The 21,555-nt window shown below is 35.0% G+C and overlaps 1 protein-coding gene across 1 annotated transcript in view; it reads left to right on the forward strand.

Moving 5' to 3' along the window:
• Window positions 1–21,555, forward strand: part of LOC149791101 (uncharacterized) — a 128,940-nt gene that overhangs the window by 18,429 nt on the left and 88,956 nt on the right. Inside the window, exons 2-4 of the mRNA XM_089973281.1 lie at window positions 2,172–2,275; window positions 2,741–2,841; window positions 19,947–20,003. Coding sequence (XP_089829407.1) covers window positions 2,742–2,841; window positions 19,947–20,003 — 157 coding nt within the window. The 5' untranslated portion in view covers window positions 2,172–2,275; window position 2,741. The remainder of the gene's footprint in view (window positions 1–2,171; window positions 2,276–2,740; window positions 2,842–19,946; window positions 20,004–21,555) is intronic.

A 21,555-nucleotide genomic window follows, 5' to 3' on the forward strand; every position in this document is an offset into this window, starting at 1 on the left:
TAATTGTTTTGCAATAGGCGCTGCTTTTGGGGCTAACCTTGTAAATAATCCCTGAATGACATCACCAAGTCCATCTCCGTAAATAACCCTATAGATTGGTAATCGTGAGTTTACCGCTCTGACCGATACGGATTTACGATGATTATTGTGTACGATCATCTTATTTTATTTACCATTTATCTAATTGCGGTGACTAATCATCAACGAGCTCATCAATAAGTTCTTGGTAAACGCCAATATCCATGATACCACCTTGAAATAATCGCCGGCAAATATCAGCTGCTTCATTGGTTATTTCTGTTGAATTATTTCCCGCACGTTTCCCCCCTATAAGAACTTCTAACCGTGACACGTCATTGAGGATATTATCAGGACAAACAAAATTATTTTCTCCTGATGCAGTCAAAAAACCACTTCCTACAGCGCCAGGAGGATCATCATCAGGATCTCTTTCTTCTGTTGTCTCTGTGTCTTTAGATAAGGATCTTCTTGCTCTTTTAAGATACTTCTCTTTAAGTTTCGGCAAAGAAGACTGTTGTTGTTCTATCTGTTGCAGAGGTGGAGGAAGTTGATACTGAGAGAGTTGTTCTTGTTTTAGTTGTTTCATTCTCTCTTTATAAAGTCTTTTTACTTCTTCATGAAGACTTTCGTATTCTGGACCTCTAGCTTGTTTTTTGTTGTAATATACGCGATATATCCATTTAATAAAATTATCATCATTTACTTTTTCATGACTGGTTTTTAAAATACCAGATTTATTAAATATACCAAATAATATCATTTCGGGTAATTTTTCTCTTTCAGTATTTCTAATATCTTCGACAATCCCTTCGTTAAATCTTGCAATCAATTCTAAGTTTTCTCCTACTGGTTTGGGTTCAGATGCAAGATTTTTTCTCATGTCGGCGACTTCAGTACGAAGTTTTCCAATACTTTCAAGTATTTCTTCACCGACAGGTGGAGGTTGAGCTGCAGCTATGTCAGTTGGAAGGTCTCGTAAAATCCTTTTTGTCTGTTTAGTTCTTCTTGCTATTTTTTCAGTCTGCGCTACAGTTTGTTTTGATACCGGAAGAAGATCTTCTTTGATGACAGTTGTAACTTTCTCAGTAGCTGCAGTGACAGGCTTAAACAGTTTTTTAGTTTCTTCTTCGTACTCAACTTGAGCTTCTTGCTGCGCTTGTAGATTTTTTCTGAACGAATCTCTAACAGGAAGAAATTTTTTAATTGCTTCTAATCGTTCTCGAGCTATCCTTGCAGTATGAGATTCCGGATGTACCATTTTATTATAACATAATGATTTAATTATAGCAGCAGAGGGGGCGATGACCTTAAGTTGGTTCATTTTTTTGTAATACTAATTTTAATTTCACGAGTTTTCAGATCAGAAAAGCAATTTACGAAAATAAATGGTCTAATTAACCTGAGAATCCTCAATTTGTTTAGACAATCATTTATTTCAAGCAAATGTTCAGCTCGAAATATTTTTTAGTTAGAAGCCTTATTTCGGTTTTTGGACGCTTCTAAAGTCGGTCTGTTCGCCCCCTCTGCTGCTGCCATTGTCTTCGTCAGCCTTGATTCTATTAGGTTTGCTTGAAGGACTGAATTAAACAAACCGATTTTTCAAACCTTATATGGAAAATTAGTCAACAGCCTGATTTTTTCGTGAACATAAGTGTTTACCTCCAATTCACACGGCTAGAAAAGGTATCAATAAAATGGAGCAAACACTAAATCATATATTTATATGTCTCATATAGTCTCGAGATATATATATATATATATATATATATATATATATATATATATATATATATATATATATATATATCTATATATCTGTGTGTTTGTGTCTGGGAAGTAATTGTCCTGCCACCAGATTGTAACTGTGCCAGGTAAATACTTTTCAAGACGGGAGATGGGGGTACAATTCATAATGGACTGGGGCAGACTATAGTTTTACTATTAATTCCCAACTATCAGTCCTTGCCATCCAGTGTTTACTGTACATTCTGTCACTTATGCTTGCATGAGGTATGATGCAGCAATAGTTTTAAAAAAGATAATACTTGAAGGTTACTTTTATTGTTTGGTGTTCAGTTCTCTTTTTAGGCATTCTTGATGGCACCTCCTTATACATACACTTATACCAGATGGTCTTGATACATTTTTAGATCTCTTCATACTGGTGGGGAGACAGATGAAGGGATGGGGAGAGAGAAAAAGAAGAAAAAGTAAAATCGGTCCATACATGGAAATACGTTTTTGAATGAAATAGGTAATGACTGATGTATCTTCTAAATGGGAACATAATGCACTTCCATAAATGATATTACCACTGGTGGGAATAGTGGTATTCTCAAAGTGGCAATATAATCTTTCTCCAGCTGATATATTTAAGTATCTCATCATGTAATAAATTTCCTAAATGGGAAAATAAAGTTCCAGAAATAATATTCCCACTGTGGCAGTAAAAGTAATGGTAGAACGGAAACATCAATTATTTTGCACTGATACATTTTAGTATTTCATTGTGAAATATATAATAAATTATTTTATCTTCCTTAAAAATGTCTTAACAGTTAAATTTTAGTATGTGTGTTGTAAAGAATGGTAAAAATTGCTGGTGAGAGAGCAGGTAATATAACAGTGACTGGATTTTATATTAGATATATTAGAATACATTACATGTTCATATTGTTATGATGTATGAAAGTCAATAAATTCATGTCTTATCTTCTAGTATGGAGCTGGAAAAGAACTCGACATCACACTACACAATGGAACAATTATGGGAAGATGTAATAAAGGCAGCCATTAAGAAAATTGCAGGTCTTATAATTGGTATGTAAAGAAAGTACTTACCGTATTTCATGTATTTTTTCATACCATTTAATTTTTTGTACACAATCCAGTTATCAAATTATTAATTATCAGACATGATTTTGGTCTTACGTAAAAAAGCTGACAAAATTGTAAGAGGGTTTGAGGGTCATCCCAAATGGAGTCTCGAGGGGCAGCGCCCCCAATTCGGGGGGGGGGGGGGGGGGGCAAGGGCTCCTGGCCAAAAACGCATTTTTCACTCATAAACAAATGCTCCTGGTGCAAATTATGATCATAAATTAAACCAAAATAATCATTTGAAAAATAAACTTACAAAAAATCTTCAGCTTGACTTCAATAATTACACAATATTTATTGTCACATGAATTTATTCTCCAATACTATTGATGCTGAAGTTATTTCATATGCATGTCAGTATTCACATCGTAATTAAGTCAAAATAATTTGTCAATTTTTGCAGCAAATATATTATACTTCTCTCTTTTCATAACAAATCTGTAAAATAAACACCCAAGTACATCAACTATATACAAATAATCCCATACATTCACTTGTCTTTCTCTACAATGGATACAACCTGTTGATATGCCAGTTGAGCTCTTTTTGCAGCTTTGGCAGTGATTTCTTTAGCCTTCCTTTTTGTAAGCACTGACTTGTTTTGGCTCCATGTGCAATCGTTTCTTTTCCTTCTCATTGAGAGCCTTTTTCCTTTCGAGCTGGTGCTTGTGTTAGCGACATGCAGTGCACATATTCTGACAGAGGGCTACATCTGTTCTCTCATGCAAGACATCTTTCTTCTTATAGTAATTAATTGCACTTTTTCCATGTGCCTTCTGAGCTTCAGTTTTACATAGCTTCTTTTCTAGGTGCTGTTCCAATTTTCCAACTGCGATGATCGTAATTCACATCTTTCTTGCAGAGGTCACAAAACTGCTGGTCCTCTTGCATCAAGTTTTTGCTCCAGCCATTTCCATTTCCAAAGTTTTTTAGACCCTAATCTAAACATTTCGTGTCATGGTCTCTTTCAACAACTCAAAACGCCATGTTTTGCAAACATGCTTCTTCTTTCCATTCCATCAGTTTCCATTACACGAAGATTCATTGGATGAATGTAAACTTTTGACCAATCAAAATACTCTTTACGAGATTCCTGTGCTAACTAATATATGGAACGAATACTTTACAAGGGTCATTGTGGAATGTGATCAGACATACCGTTTTTTAAAAAACCGGATTGGAGATGACATAAAAAAACAGACTATATCAAGAAAAATCTGATTCAAGTCAGGTGAAAAGCGGAATTCCGCTTTAAAATGGAGAAAAATCGTGTCTGAATTATTTAACAATGTATCATAATTTTTTGTACGTATCACTTTGTATTTTCCGGAAAATCCATTAAAGTATCAGACATAAAATTTCTACTAAGAAGATTTATGTTTGCAAAAATGATTGAAAATACCATATTGCCATTTTGTTTTTACGAAAATTAATAATTTGGTGAAAAAATACAATGATTGATGCATAAACATGTGCGCGTGCAGAATAGGTCAAGGGGATCACGTGACCCCCTGGAAATCATACTGCAGATATATAGTTATATAAATTCCGACAAGTTTAATCAGGCAAATGAATCAGAAGATATGTCACAATATTCTGTTCAAAACGCTTAGTAAATATTAGCTTTAGTTTCAGACTGCGTACTATACTAACTTTCCTGGCCGTGACTGACTGACCCCCCTTGCAAATATCCTGACCCCCCATTGCAAAAAATCCTGAAGGCGCAGATGTGCATAAGCTCTCTTATTGTCATTACAATATCTACTGGTGTTTATTAACAAATGGACAAAGGACTTCACAGACCATACCTTTAAGTGTTATTGTTAATTAGTTCTCCTTATTAAGTTTGTCACCGTAACAAAACACCACGTGCGTTTTAAAACGAGTTCGGAAGCCCTTTGATGTTTTCTTATCCAACAAAATATACACATCAGTACATGCTTAAATGAAGACCACAGACCAGTGGTCAACTAGTCTTGTTTTCTAATTATAGTCATACAAACATAAAATATAAAAGCTTGTCATTTTCCATTGTAAATTTGAAAGTCACGGACTCTGTTAAATCGATTCATATATATACATATATTATCTTTTAAGTACATGTTCTGTTATGACTTGGATATAATTAATATTTTATTGCAAATCTATTCTATGATATACCCTAGTATTATCTTTATTGGCGAGTTCGAATAACAAGTAATCCATATGATCACTTGTCCTTATAACATCTGCTGTATGGACAATGGCTTCCATAGCACATTAACAGGTTTTTATTTATCTAAAGAGAGGCTCATTTCCCTACCGGCAGCCTTGTTGGTTTGACCCCTTCTGTCCATTCTTGCCCTCAATCTGGTTTCAACTGGAATAACCAGAGCGCTAAGCATGTTTAATTACCATGTAAATAACACTGCATAGCCATGTATTTATTGTGACAATGTACATCGTAATTAAAACAAGAATGAATTGTTGATTTAGCGGTATTTATTGATAATGGAATATAGTAGGGTCGTAATACATGATGATTATCACACTCATCAGGTAACTGAAAATACAGTTGTTTTTCTTCTTGCAAAAGCTACAAATAAAAAAACACCTTGAATAAATACGGTCTTGTACACTGACAAAACTTTTGTCTCATCTCTCTCTAGCACACACACACACACACATTAACCAAAATGTGATTTCAAGTTATTTTTTTTATTGCAATTTGATAATGAGATTATTGTTGCTTTGAAATACAGGTTGCACCTAATTTCTTGACAATGTGGACTCATATCATTGTGTAAAATTTATCAATAAATGATACCCATAACTAATATTCCAACCATCTCAATCATTTTGCTAACATAACAGAACATAACAGCTACATATGCTCTAAATACAGACGAGCTTACACACTGAGACATAATCCTCTCCCTCTCTCTCTCGTTCAGTAATCATAGCAAAAATCTTTTTGAGTACTTTTATTTTTATTGTAATTAGATTCTTGAGTTGAGAGCAGAATGAGGACAGAAAATATACATTTACTTTGTATGTTTGTAACGTTAAGTTGTCGAGTAGCATGTGCTCTGTAGAACTTGTTCAGGTATGATCCCTTTTTCTTTCATACACCGTCAGTACCTCCAAATGATAAATATTTATTTTACATACAATATTTCATACACTGAAATTAATATTTATTTTTTAGTGTATGAAAAATTACATGAAATACAGTATAAGTTATAAGGGATGCAAATCTGTTAACATAACACACAAATTTCAAAGCATTACAAGGCAGTACTCTGTTTCCCACAGGGCAAATTATTTTTTATTATGTGGACTTTTGTAGTCTTTTTATGTTAATGCTGATCATGATCACATATGCTTTTAGTTTCATTCAAACACTTCTCATGGTACTTGGCAAATGTAATCAAGGAACATACAAGGGTGTGGATGTACAAGTTATATAGGTTGTGCTCTGCATTTTTGTTATTTGCATAGGGTTTAAATTTTTAGGATGTGTTTACCAGGTTTCCCTCAGCAGTAATCCTGATTAAACAAGCGATAACATTTTTAGTTTTTATATATGTTGCAATTCATTCATTGCACTTTCAGAAACAAATATTGCCTCTCTGGCAAAATTTTTGTTTTCCCTGTTTTAATAACTGCTGAAGTTAGGGTACTTTAGACCAGTTTTGGTTGATTTTTCAAGCACATGCAAGCATTCATTTAACTAGCTACAACACGTAAAGAAATTTCAGTCACAGTACGCAACAGCAGCATAGAGATATGCCAATATTGTCATTGTGCATATTGCGAATGTAAACAATTTCACTTTGTATCTGTCACTCTGTTAAAAGTGTGTATTATATGCTGTGCACAACCAAAGCTATAAGTGGCAAGAAACCTTGGCATGCTGGAGCAAAGTCTTATCGTCAGAAAATCTTTTTGATAAACAACATAATGCCTTAGGTGGTGATGTTGGATTTTTCAAAGAATGAGAAAGTGCAGTTAGCTTACTTGTCTTTTCTGTCTTTACCTAATGAAAATTTATTCTGCAGACTCTTGCACTTCTTTTTAATTTCGTGTTGTCACCGCACTTTTATGTGATCAATTTCCGCAGGTACAAATTAGTTCCATGCTCTTGGAACTAATCTGATATGGTGCATAAACAAGTATATAAGTATGGTTTTTGTCAGGAACATTTTGCCACTCTGCAGAGCAGTGAAGTACTACAGCTTCATATAATATCTGAAATGTGTCATACTTGAAAATGATTTTTTCCATAACATGGAACATGTTTTCCCCAGTTTGAATTAATTACAAAAGCACTGGGCACAGAAGTATCACACTGTAAAATAATATCATTTACATATGTTGCATATCTGATGCACTTTATTCCATAAATTGAACAGTTCTAAAACCTCTCCCCAAACCAACAAAGAGCCAATCCCCATTTTCCCCCTCAAATATGTTACCCAATCACAATAATGTTAGGATATAAGACTACAACCTCTCGAATCAAGACCTACTAATAAAAGAAAAATTGCCTTTCCGTCTAATTTTTATAAACAATGGGTAAGAACTCTTGCCCATTACATCACTTTGCCACTGCTAGGTGCTGCTAGTTTTTAAGCTTCATATTCATGTTACATGTGTACAGAATTATATCCTGAACATTGCAAACATTTTTCTAAAGAAATTGTCAGCAGCCACATAAACGTGCAACCAAATTGACTTCTCTGCCATGCAGTATTTGTGTTTTTGTGTGTCATGGTCTGAAGATGTCTCGTTGGCATTGATGCAAACATCAGCTAAAGGGAAGGACAAATGAGCCCAACTTCGCAAGGAGAAATGGGATGCTTTAAGCCTTCATCTAGATCCACATCTCTTGCAAGTTTTGTTGGTGATACTACTGAGTTACCCCAACCTAAACTACATCGTCAGACAGTTAATGAGACATCTTCAGAAATGAGAGAAAATTGTTTCAGCCATCTACACTTGAACATATGTATAGTCTGGTGTAAAAGATGACGACGCATTTGCTAACTTTTGGCCAAATTTTGCCTTATTTGGATCCAGTGGGATTTTCTGATGCTTTTGGGAAATGTTCCCCCGATTTGAGGCAGCCCAGAGGGTGCAAGTCCCTCCAAACAGGTCTGAGCCTGGCCTTAGAGCCTCTAAGTCAGGATGCATTGTTTTTTTTACCAGATCCAATAAACCCAGTACTGGACCTGTTTTCGCCGTCCAGCTGTCCCAAACTGGAGACTTCATGGATAGACTGGCCAGGCCACCTACCATATATGGGTATCTTAGTTTTAGATCCATCTGGCTTACCACGCTTTCTGCAACGTTTTCTTATTATATTGTGGATTTTATTGAAGCATCCATCTGTCCAACCAAACCTTTTATGATGCCGGTACTGACAAACACCCAACTCGTTATTATAAAGCCGGGATCCATGTTGACTTTGCACCTGGCAAACCGGCATTTCACATTCAGTTAGCAGACCCAGCTACCTCAATGTTCATGACGTGTCCTCAAGGCACAGCCTGTAAACTAGTCAGAGATGAGAGGATAGCATCATCTATGTCACCTGGGATGGTCTTTCAGGACATGCAGTCTGACCCAGTCCAAGACTTGCAATCCAGTGACTCCAAACCAACCATACTCTGTTCCTAGCTTGGAAAAGATGGAGTTTTTCCAAGTGGCCATCAAAGAGGGTGTTGCCAGCTTCAAAATGGCTCCCACCCACTACACCCACACTGAACTGTAAGGTTAAGGCAACAGTTGACTTCAACATTGAGGAAGAAATGCCATGTTTCTGGATACTTGCCCATCTACCAAAATAAAGGAGATTAGTGATCATCTCATTTGTGAACTGGGTGATACCAATACTTTCTTTACAGAAAAACAAGTACCAGCGACATCTTCATACTGCTGGTACAGGATATATTCAGACGCCTTCAGTACAAATGTCCCAGAGCTGGATACAAACCTTGCAGCAATACACATTTCGACCACTGTTCTATAATGTGTTTATGGTAACTTCCAAGTCAGTTTGGAATGTTGTTGCCACTTTCTCTATGCTTGAGGTCATTGGCCATTTTCAGACTTAAGGAATACTCAGGTAATTATCATGCTAGGAAGGTGACATACCAAATTGTTGGGGCTATCAACAGAGTGGTGCATTACTCCATTGTCAGTGCATTGACCATATTCGGTAATTTGGACATTAGGTCATCTGATAGGGCAGGTAAGTTGGACCAGATGGGATGCAAGCTTGCATTCCATGGCTCTTAAGCTGCACCATAGTCTGGATTTGAGGATGACATCTTGGGTCACTTTTATTCTTTGGAGATAAGATTGAAGAAAATAAGAGGCAGGGAACTCAGAAACTATCCCTCCAACTTGCCTCTTAGCCTAATCTGGTTTTTTGGATCAATATGCCATAGCCACAAAAGAGGGATGATAGAGAGAAAGGGGCAAGGGGGCAGCGATGGGGACATCAGTCTAACCAATAGTTGCCAATTTATGCATGAAATATTTCGAGAAAAAGACCCTGGAATCGGCCAAGAACCCACGATCAATGTGGTTCAGACACGTGGATGATACCTTGACTGAACTGCATGAGTGCCGTGTTCAGGAGTTCTCTGATCATCTCAACTCCATTTATCCACATATTCAGTTCACTTCAGAACAAGAAGAAAATGGCAAACTACCATTCTTGGACATGTGTATACAAGTAAATGATGATGGATCAACAAAAGAGACTGTTTATAGAAAACCAATCCACACTGACCAATACCTCAACTTTTTTTCCAATCACCATGTGGAACACAAGAGGTCAGTAGTAAGATCTTTAGTGCTCTGAGCGAACTTTCTAGTCACTGATAAGACAGATCGACTGGAGGAAGTAGATCATGTGAAATCAGCACTAAGGGAAAGTTGCTATCCAGAGCAGATTTTCAAACTTCCAGCAGAAGCAGAAAAAAACCCCACAAAACTAGGAGTAGCCATTATTGTAAGCCATATATCTTTGGTACATCAGAAATCCAAGCCAGAGTATTCAGACAACATGGATAAATGTGTATCACAAGCAATACAACACTTCAAGACAAATGTGAAGGACAATACTGAAAACTTGAAAAAATGTGGTCTGATTTATTATATCAAATGTAATGATTGTGAGAAAGATTACATTGGTGAAACAGGCAGAGTGTTCGAAAACAGGATTAAGGAACACATCATTAGAGAGTCATTCATCATACATGAACATTGTAGCAATATGGGACATTCCATTATCCCCAACCAAACCAAGGTGATCAAATCACAGGACAGCATATCAGAAAGGAAGGTGAAGGAGGCAGCTGAAATATCACAGTGGAGGCCAACTCTAAACACTGATGAGGGGCTTGAATTACCACCAATCTACACCAGTCTCCTTGCATCACATGACCATTATAAATCACATGATCAACAGTAGTCACTGATGAGGGAACTGTGACATTCCTGACAATTTTTAATTTCTTAAGATATTTATGCACTGACTATGGGAAATCACCAATGATCATGAATTATGCAGTTTCTGTTATTGATTTATGGTTAAAGGAACGACAAAGAAAATGATATCATTGCTACTGATGTAAAGCCATTACATCTTGTTAGAGAAACATAAATTTAACATCCATCAATTTATTCAGAGAGAGGGGGAGGGTGGGGGAAGGCAGAATACAACAAAAGGCATCGGCATGTGTGTAGAGAGAGTTTTACAGGCACATATAACCATTAAAGAGAGAGATTAGTCGAGTAAAAGGAATCAGTCCCTTACCTTTCACTTAATCAACTTCAATCAAATTGATTGCAAATGACAACTGTCTTCTTTTTTAGCACTCTCTTCAATATGGAATCCAAATCACTACTGTGGAAGTTATTATAATCAATAGTACCTGAGATCAGAAACATATTTTCTTTTGTACATGCTTCGGTCACAGTTTAAGCATCCCTGTTTACCAAGGTTAGCAGCATCATTGTTCACACCAAACCTAAAAGGTGTTTCTGCCCTGAACGTTTTTCGTGATTCTGATAATGATTTGAAGAATCTTTTTTTAATGTCAATTAAAAGAAATAATGCTATAATGCTTATTAATGCTAATGAAATTTTGCTTTTTCAATGCATGACATGTTGACATTTTTAGGCAATCTTCATATTTAAAATTTTAAAATTTGAACAATTATAAATATACAGATACACATCTGAAATTTGGGGTAGTTCACAAGTGGTATTATTATTATCTCACTAGACAGGGTGTCATGGAGTAAAAAAAAGAAAGAATGAATATTCCTGCCTGTGGGCGCCAACTCATGACCTCGTGTTCCAAAGTCAAATGTGTAAGCATGTGTGTTTTCCACACACTTTTAACCACTCAGCCACAGTAAGTAGATGTACAGTAGTGTACCTCATAGAGAAACACACCAAATACTATTGAAACAAATTAGTTTTCATGTATTTTTGTTCCGCAATAGCCAGACACCCAAGCAGTCATGATTAGGATACTTTATACTTTTACATATGCATCAAAATAATTATAATAATTAGATCTATGTTACGATTATGTTATTGATTCATCATTTTGTTATGATTGTTTAGTTTTTCTTTGATGATAACAATTTTGTTTTTATATTTTCCCCTTACAAAACTTGCAAATATTAGAATAGATGTGGAAACATCCACACATAATGTCCTAAATTTGGGGAAAATTAAAATATCCGAACATGTAAGATTTGACATTTGTCCCCATTGGGAACAATTATCAAACTTCTGTTGTTAATGACAGGACCATTATTGTAGCTATGAAGTGCATTGCGCCAAGTCGGATGGCTTTGTGTGATAGAAACAGATTTTTCACAAGCTGAAATTGACATCATCTCCTGATGCTAATATTTTATAAGTGTTGACAATGGTAACTGCTTTGATATCTGCATAACATTCGCTGACGCCATGTCATTCCTTTTTTATTTAAAAGATATTTATATTGTGATACATAAAACAACAAGAACTGTCCTGGTCAAAAAGAACAATCTAGGTACACAAATTAAATGGCCATACCCTTATAATAAACATGCAGTCAGAATTGAACTAGTTCAAAGTTGTGTGTTTAGCCTCATGACCTGGTCATTATATGGTTCGCATTGAAGTGTAAGTTCAATGTTTTCTGTCATCTGGAACTTGAATACTCATATCACAGTGCATTACTTGTCATGTTTAAACAGTAGAATAAATTTAAAGAGAATTTCAAACAGGTCTGCCACTCGTCAGATCATTGCATATGTTTTTCATATTTCTTTGAATAAAGGAAAAGCATAAAAATATTGCAAACTAAGTTGATCAACCTTTACTAAATATACTGAATATACAAGACTTTTAGAATTGTATTTTTTATTAGCCAAATATATGATCAAATTATAGGTCACTTGATTCTTGAAATTGTATCTGATTGTAAATCACTCATGACATCTTTGACTTTCCATCGTTGGTCATCATTCACTGACTGTTCAGATGCCAATCCGAGATGCAGTGGTTATATATAGGAATTTAATTCTCCGTCATAGAGTGAAGGTGGAGAAGATGAATCCCCTCTCCGCGACTTGTTGGTTTTTGAAAAATCTTGTGAGCTAATACACATAATTTTGATTAAAGTATTTTTTATATGCTCCACTCCCATGATAACTTGCCAGCCTGCTTATAATGTTGGGTCTTGTGTCAGTCCTGTGTTAAAACTAGTAAATATTGGCCCATGTTTTGTTGAATGTGAAGATAATTGCTATTTAAAAATTGTAAGGAAACCTTGATATCTCGCTTGTTTTGTCATCTGTGATATTTAGTAACCAGAAATTTGAATCAACAAATTCTCAACTTTTAAAAAGATTTTGTAGATTGTATTCCGTTTTCTTTTCATTATACTGTAGATAGCAATATTTTTTCAATATTTATTAAATATGTTTGTCAAGTGAAATTCATGGTTTATAATATATCATTTAATTTGCTTTCAATTTAATCATCATAAATGCAAAATGTTCTCTTGTATTCATTCAAACCTGACAAATACCAACCTACCACCACAGCTATATCCACAAGTGTTTCTATGACTGTGTTTGATCTCCAACTGTACAGCTCTCTCCCATTTTAATGTGCTTCACTATAATGCAGTTCCTGATATAATGCGTAGATATAATCAGCTGATAACCTTTACATCAAAAACTACTTTACTTGATTGGACACAATGCATTGTTAGTCACAATTTAACTCTAATCAGCCACTATTGTATTCAAGCAAGGTAAAATTATCCATATCTTTAATTAGCCATAATTGTCCTTGATCCATTCAACTATTGTGTTTTTCTAAATTACACATGACTGTTGAACTAAAGCCATTCCAGCAGATCAATGACTTGATCACAGTAAATGCAGCTCACTCATTATACAGAGGACCAGCTTATTGTCAACCGTTGTTTACTGACACATGGATGGCAGTAGATCATAGAAAGGATTTGCAGAGGCATGTCTATTAAACATGCCGCTGCTTTCTGTAATCTGCTGCAGTGCAGCCCAGAAGAGATAGATGCTCTTTGCATAATGTAGCTATAGTACAAATAAGGTAAATTCAAAATATTAAGTGTCACCTTCCCGTGAAATAAGATTTAAAAGTGAATTCAGACTTGTCAATATTTACGAGTGAAGTAAGACATTTAATCTCGCGATAAAGACGTCCAGGAAAATGAAAGCTTATTTTGTGAATATGATTGTGATTTTAAGTTATTAAGACCCTAAAGTTTTTCTGTGGGGACGTTTTACGGTGTTCAGCACTGAATGAAAATTGATGAAAACTGCCTCACTGTTGAATGTAAGACTGACAAAATATCGTCCAGTTCTTCCTAGGCGCCAAAAGAGAAAGTTTACATTTCAGTCAACTGGATAAAGTAATGATAGTGATCAGGAGAACTCGCCGGACAAAACCCATACAGTTTTGGAAGACCTTTTTGCATTTAATAAATGGCTGATGTAGCTAGAAAGCCAAGACATTGAGCCCTTGAAAATTATGTAGCTGATAAATATCGTCAACATTGCTAATAAAAAAGTATTTTAAAAAAAACCTCCAGAAAACAAGAACAGTCTGCCTGCAAACTTCCTAAAATCATGAACTAATGAAAAACAAACGATAGAAAATGCACATCACGTGAGTGAATAGTGTTTATTTTATGCTGACCCCAAACAAATGTGGCATCCACCTTGGGGGGTACACCCCCCCAACCCTGTCAAGGCCTCATTGCTGTAATCCAACCTTAAAAAGAAAAATCAAAGATAGTCCATGATAGAAATTATACAAATTACCATCAGCCAACAAAGCCTTGTTGCTGTAATCTGTACCTTAAAAAAAACATTGATAAAAAAAAAAATCAAAATATCAGTTCGCGCCTTGTATGTAAGCCTCGTTTTAGAAAAGTATGTTATTGATTGATATAAGTAAGTTTTATTTTTTGATTTAGCAGCTTTGAATGAGCTGAGTTAGTTATACCTTCTGTGGAGTATATTGACATAAACTCTTTTGTTTCACCAGTGTCTAAATTTAGTTTACTAACTGGTCGTGGTGTTTTTTTTATATACATCTGCCAGTTTTCCCCCATTTGCTGATTTCAGTTTCAAGTTTTCTAAATGATTATCTCTAATATCTGAGTTTATGTGATCAGTAACGAGACCATCATTGATCATACCATTATAACACTCACAAATGAATGAATAAGAATGATCTGTTTAGATTTGTCTACTCCAGTAATTCCAACACCAATAGTGAGGTAACCAATCTTATTGGCAGTTCTGAGAGGTTCTGATAATACCAGATTGGTTAGCTTCATAGTCAACAAATACTGGATGTTTCTTAAATGTATCAATCTCTTTTTCAACTTGTTTCATAATTATTTTTTGGTAATAGAACATTATTTTTTAATATATCTTTCGAAAGACAAATTTCTTTGACCCTTTAAGTCCGGCTCCACAATTTTCTGCATGGTGTTATTGATCCAACTTTGAGCCACTTAAATTTAGTTTTTGCTCCAATCATATTATATAAGTTTGAAAATATTGACATTCAGGATAGATCACTTGACCATGTTAAAGAATCACGATGCGTAACAGCGTTGTCAAAGTGGACAAAAATTCTAAACTAGGTACACTGACACTCACAAATTTTGTTATGTTACAGAATTATAACAGTCACAGACTTTGTTATATTACAGAATTACAAATATTCTGTCTCTTAATATATATCTTCCAACAGTATATTCTTTGACAGCGGTGATAGTAATATGGTCAATGCGTTTATTCGATGTTTTCCTTGGGAATGTTTGCTTTGGTTCAAGCCCATGTGATGGATAATATTTTTCAACGTCTGTAATTATTATAAGTGAGGGCTCTGCAGTGCTCAAACATCAGTTGGAGCATGTACTAATCATTGATAATTTGCCTACCTGCCACGTCGAGCCCCACACATGGTTTCTGTTTTTGCACCCCAGGTATTTGCCTTGTTGGGGGACATGCATATTTTTTTGGTCAATGATCAGTACATATCCTGTTGATGATAGAGTTTGTGCAAATAATTACTTGGACAACCTTCTGAACTTCTAGAATTTTGTTTTGCTATCTAGGAGATCACCGGGGAGTGTGTCCATGACCATGAGTGAAAAGAACCTCCTACCTCCTGGTAAAAATAGACACTAATGGTAATGATCCTGAAAATAAAAAAGCCTCATTTTAAATTATCCCATGAAAGGACACCATGGAATGGCAGCCTCACTGAAGTGCACCGCATGAAGGGACAGCATGGAACGACAATAGAAAACTGGCAGCCTCATTGAAGGGTACTCCATGAAGCGACCCCATGGAACAGCAAACATTCTCAGTTGTTAATGTCTATTTTTTGCCGCAACACTATTAAATAAATATATTTACTGTATAATGAATGAGGAAAATATTAACATTTTTGAGCTTGAACAGTTACAACAGGACAGCCTCGCAGTCGAACTTGATGTTGAAAAAAATCAAAGACGATTTTGAAATGATTCAATAGAGACAGGAAGATATTAGATATACACTAGTGGCAGGAATATAGATTTATCAAATTATTCCATTAGGCGGAAATGTATTTGTGATTACGATGGATTGCAGGACCTTTGGAGAAAAGCTGTAAAGAACATATTCCTGCTGGGCTTGCCTCGTCTGTGATCCAGACAAGGTATAGTTACTGTCGACTGCATCACGTCAGAGATTTACAAAAATAATCAATGTAATATTAACTATACCCAGAAATACATGGAGACCACCACCTGTTGGATCGTTGTTAATTTGGAGAATATCTGAAGGGCCTCTTATCTTTACCCATGCCACAATGATCTTCAGAAAATATTCGTCAGTTATGTTAATGAGATCCTGCTGAATTTTATTGATGTCCAGACAGGTTAGTTTGAACATAGGCAGTTGGTTTTTGGTGATCTTAAAATGATCAAGAAACCTCTTTTTGTATAATCTGGTTGGTATCTCGCGTACAATATACATTCATCAAAGTAAGCTTCAATTTCCAAAACAGATTTTTGAAAGTATTCCGCATTAGATTTCACCTGGTTCAGATGTACTGTCTCAGTGATTCTTAGTTTAAGATTATCATTTGGATATTCAAGAGCATACTGCTTATAAAGCTTTTTTAGATTGAGCTTTGTATTTTCATGTTCCAGCACTCTTTTTATCAATAAATGTTTTAATTAGAATCCCTGATCTCTGCCAATCCCTTAACATTTCTTTGCTCATCATTACATCTTCATAAAACTATTCTTTACTATCACCTGGGAGAAATATTCTCGTATATCTATGTAGAGCTTCGAGATTAACCATAATACATGTACTTAAATCTGACTGATTTTCTGCATTACTAAGTATTATCCAGGTTGTTAAATACCACTGTTTTCTCATAAATATTTGCTAGTCTGATAAATAATCAGATCGTATTAGTCATGGTGGCCCAGCATAAATTGTCGCTTTCAGCGGCCATCCCAGCTCAGTTCTAATTGATGACATATATGTCAGCAGCGTAATCAGGTGTTGGTATTTCAATGGCTGCACTCAGTGTTGGCTCGTGTACTTTGATAGCGATCTTTAATTCTTTTCCCTTTGTAGTTTTGATTTTTGAACTGAGGTTCATCATTAATTTGTTCGATTTGATATGATCCAGTCTGGTTCCTCTGACCATCCCATTTTTTATATGTGAATACCGGTGTTAGCATCTAATCCACCAAATTATTTGCTCTGATATTTGGCTAACTATAATAAAGTCATAAATGTGCTAGTGCAATCTCAAGTGACTGACTGTTCTGTGTTTTTATCAGAGTTTGAAATTTAATAGTGAATTCCGGCTGCATTGATGTCACTGATATCATTGTGGTCGTCGTCATTGTTGTGTTAGCAATAATCTGCTCGTCTGGTAGTTATTTCTTTGGCAATTATTATCTGTGTGGCAGATTCTAAATGTGTTGTTGTCACTGGTGACAGCGCTGGGACTGGTATGGCTGCATTCTTGTTATACCAATAATAAATATCCCTAATTGCAACAGATGCACTATTTGACACAAAAATTGTCGTTTAACCCTGTTTACATTATTGATATATACATGCATGCGTTGCCACATATACTATTTCTGTACGTTCAATTAATTTCTTAAATAGCACACATAGATTTTTAAAATGATATTAAGAATACCAGCAGTCCAACCAAAAAATGTGACACCGATTCCAATAACAGGTGATATCACATGCATCGCTGATAACGTACTGATTAATGTCGTTGTTCCAGTGACCCGCGAGGAAGTAATCAATTGAGGTGTTAGTGCGACGAATTGCATAAATCACCAATACATCGTTGTGGTAAAGTCTTTATCTGCTGGTTCCAGTATGAATGTTTCCTCGGTATTTTGATTTAAGACAGATGACATGATTCCAGAACATCTATCAGTGGAATGATGCCATAAAATGTGGTGAATATCCTAAATTGTGCAACGCTAAACACAGAGAGCTTTTTTGAACCTGGTGACCTCAGGGTATGTTTGATTGAGTTGTTTTGTTGTGACCATGTTACTGATCCAGACACTACTGTGCATACTGCATTGATGAATGGAGTGGTATGAATTAAATGATCTTGAATCTTTTTATTTTTACTTCAATTTCTGTGATCTTAATGCAGCGACCATTGGATTTCCAAATAAATCGGTAGCGACTCCACTTATGTTTCTGTAAAAATTCATGAACAAACGGTTACATGATTATTCAGATCTGAATATGGCCAATCCATCATTGATTGTTATTAATGAGGTCCTTATCGTGATGCTGAGTTCACCAGTCATTGTGTCGTCGGCTTTAGCAACACATTTAAAAATCTCTCCTTTGATCTCTCCATTTGATATGTCTTTGAGTTTTCCACCTCAGTGAATAACACGATGTTATCATTTATCGTACCTGAAATTTGCATCAGTATCTTCATAGATTCTGTTTCAGATCTTCTAGGCATTTAACAGTATCAAAGTTTTGAAAAGATCTATAAGTAATGGATTTATGGATATTTTGTTTTGTTTATTTGCTATTGACTTTACGTGTTAGAAAGATTGCAAAGTGGTCACTTATACCAATCTTTGGAACAATTACTTCCAAAACATTTTCTTTTTTATTGGTATAAATATGATCTATATGTGTTTTAGAGGTAGATGTTTCTCTGGTGGGTTCATTTACTAGTTGCACCATACCTAACAAAGTATTAAAATCCGTCCAATTCACTTTTATTTGATTATTGAGAAGGTCTCTATTATCACCTAGGATGTAACATTCTTTCTCTTCATTTGAAATTGTATCTACTGGAAGTTCAAAATATTCAAAAAACATGAGATGTCCACAGTTGATTGAAGGTGCTGGTTTATTCATATCTTGATCCCTCCTGATGAAAGATCTTGATCCTGAGATCAGGATATATATGGATTATTTTAAAGACAGGGAACTGTGGACTATTTCGCAAGGATATCTCAGGATATGACATGATAGGTTTGTGATATATTTATCATGCATTTGCCTAAAGATGTATTGATGTATATGCAGAGTACGTGAACTACACATACTTTAAAAACTCTGAAATAGAGGCGTAGGTGGTTTACAAACACAACTCTATTTGTTGTTTAAAAATTCAATGAAGTCATTCATAGTAAAATATATTAGCCAATTTTTAAAATATGAATAATTATTGTTTAAAACATACTTTTCAATTAGCATCTTTCAAATTTTGCATCAGAGTGAAAATAGTATAACTTTGTAACAGCATCTTGCAAATTTGTTTCTACCAGATTGAAATGACGAATTATTACAGGGTAATTGCAGCAAAACCGCAGTATTTCTTAATTTTTCTATGTCATGCATATGTGTGTAAATTTAACATGATTGCATTTTGTAGCTGCATCATTTTAGTAGGTCAGTCTTGGACTTGATATTGTTGTGATATTGTCCAAATCAGTTCAGTGTTACTGCATCAGTATGATGGCAATTCATTCTGGAAAGCATAATTGTTGTGGTATAGTTTAGCATGACTGAAGATGAGCGTAGATGAGTTTTTATGCTGGAAATGTACTACAGTATTGAAGTATAGATGCATTATTTTACCAGCATAACTACAGTATGTACTGCACTTTCTGTTCATACTGCAACTCTGTAAAGGATACACTATGATGCTGGTGATAGCCTGCTGTTTATATACATCCTGCAGCTGTAGACCAAGCAAATAAGACTGTTTACGCTATTCTATGTGCATACTTATTTGTAATGTAGCAATTGAATTATAAAGTAATTCCTCCTGATAGACTCCTGATTAATTCCTATAAGAGAGGTGATACCTTGTGGTAATGTCTCTCATTAAAAATGCATTATTCTACATCCCACACTAATAACATTGCAATGAATCTATATCTTTTGTTTCTTTGCTTGTTTTACAGGTGGGCTATGGGAAGCTGTAGTCATTACCATGCCTGTGTTATATTATTTCATATCAGGTAAGCTTAGAAACAGACGATTAATTGCATGCTCATAATCCTATGTTGTCGGGCAGTTTGTAATGTTTGTATTCTATATATTTCATAATAAGATACTGAAATGTATCAGTGTGAGAAAGTTGATATTGCTGCAATGGCTCTATCTTTTTTATCATTACAAGAGTACCAAGACATTGTGGAAGCATCTAAAAGAGCTGAACCCACCCAAGAACAGTTGTCTCCCCCTAGACTTAAGCAAAATGAGGATATAGCAATATCTGTACAAGACATTGTGGAAATGTTCAACAATTTCTTCTTAAGAATTTTCAGTAACAGTATTCAGAACCAGACTAAGATCCCAACTGAACTTGATTCTCTTCTATCATTTATAAGAGCTACAATTCCTGATGATAATTATTTTTCAATAGCTAATGTTAGTGAAGCTGATGTTTTTGATATGCTAATTAAGGTGAATATTAATAAATCCTCAGGATTGGATGGTATTGGTCCACAGATTCTTAAAATTGCTGTACTAGTAATAACAAAGACATTATCACATATCTTAGATTTAAGTATAATGAGTGTTAATTTTCCAGAAACATTGAAATGTGCAAATATTACACATATCTTGGAGAAAGGAGAAAAGGAGGATCCAGGGAATTACAGACCAATATAAATTCTACCTGTATTGGCTAAATTATTTGAAAAGCATGTAGCAATTCAGGTCTATAAATGTTTTGAAACATACTCTCTATTTCATAAAGCGCAATCTGGATATAGAAAGTACCACTCATGCCAAACAGAACTTACCAAATTAATTGATATCTGGCTGAAGACAATGGATAATGGACATATGACTGGGATTGTTTTCCTTGACTTTAAGAAAGCCTTTCATCATTAAATTCTGTTGCAAAAAATGAACTGTTACAGGTTAGATAATCCTTTAAACTGGTTTAGATCATACATAAACCAAAACATGTCTCAACAAGCATTGGCAATATTAGCTCTCAGACTTGCACTATTCATTCAGGGGTCCCTCATGGCTCAGTTTTATGGCCTCTCCTCTTTCAACAGATGATTATTGTTCAAATGTATTGGGAGACTGTGCTAAATCTGAGCTTGACAGGATTTATAAACTTCAGAAACAAGCAGCACATGTAATTTTAGATGCATCTGTTGATCATTCCTCAAAAGCATTGTTTACAGAACTCAAATGATTCACAATATATGACAGGATAGATTTTCACAAGGCAGTTCTTTTATATAAGGGTCTACATGGAACTGCACCATAGTATCTTGGGACTTATTCAGGCCTTTTTTAACAAAATACCAGTTGAGATCAAAATCACGATGGATCCTTCTAGTACCAAAACCAAGAACAGAGTAATTTAAAAAGAGCCTCCATTATTCTGGTACAGTTTTGTGGAACAAGATTCCACTACATGTAAAATCAGCTGAAAATATGAGATTATTTAAGAAGAGATATCATGAGCATGTATGTGCTTCTAATAGATAATGGAATTTAGTATTTTAATACTAAACATGTTAAAATAAACACTAATTATTGCTGTCT

Source organism: Sinohyriopsis cumingii, chromosome 10, assembly GCF_028554795.1.
Source record: "Sinohyriopsis cumingii isolate HCF-2022 chromosome 10, ASM2855479v2, whole genome shotgun sequence".
NCBI lineage: Eukaryota > Metazoa > Mollusca > Bivalvia > Unionida > Unionidae > Sinohyriopsis > Sinohyriopsis cumingii.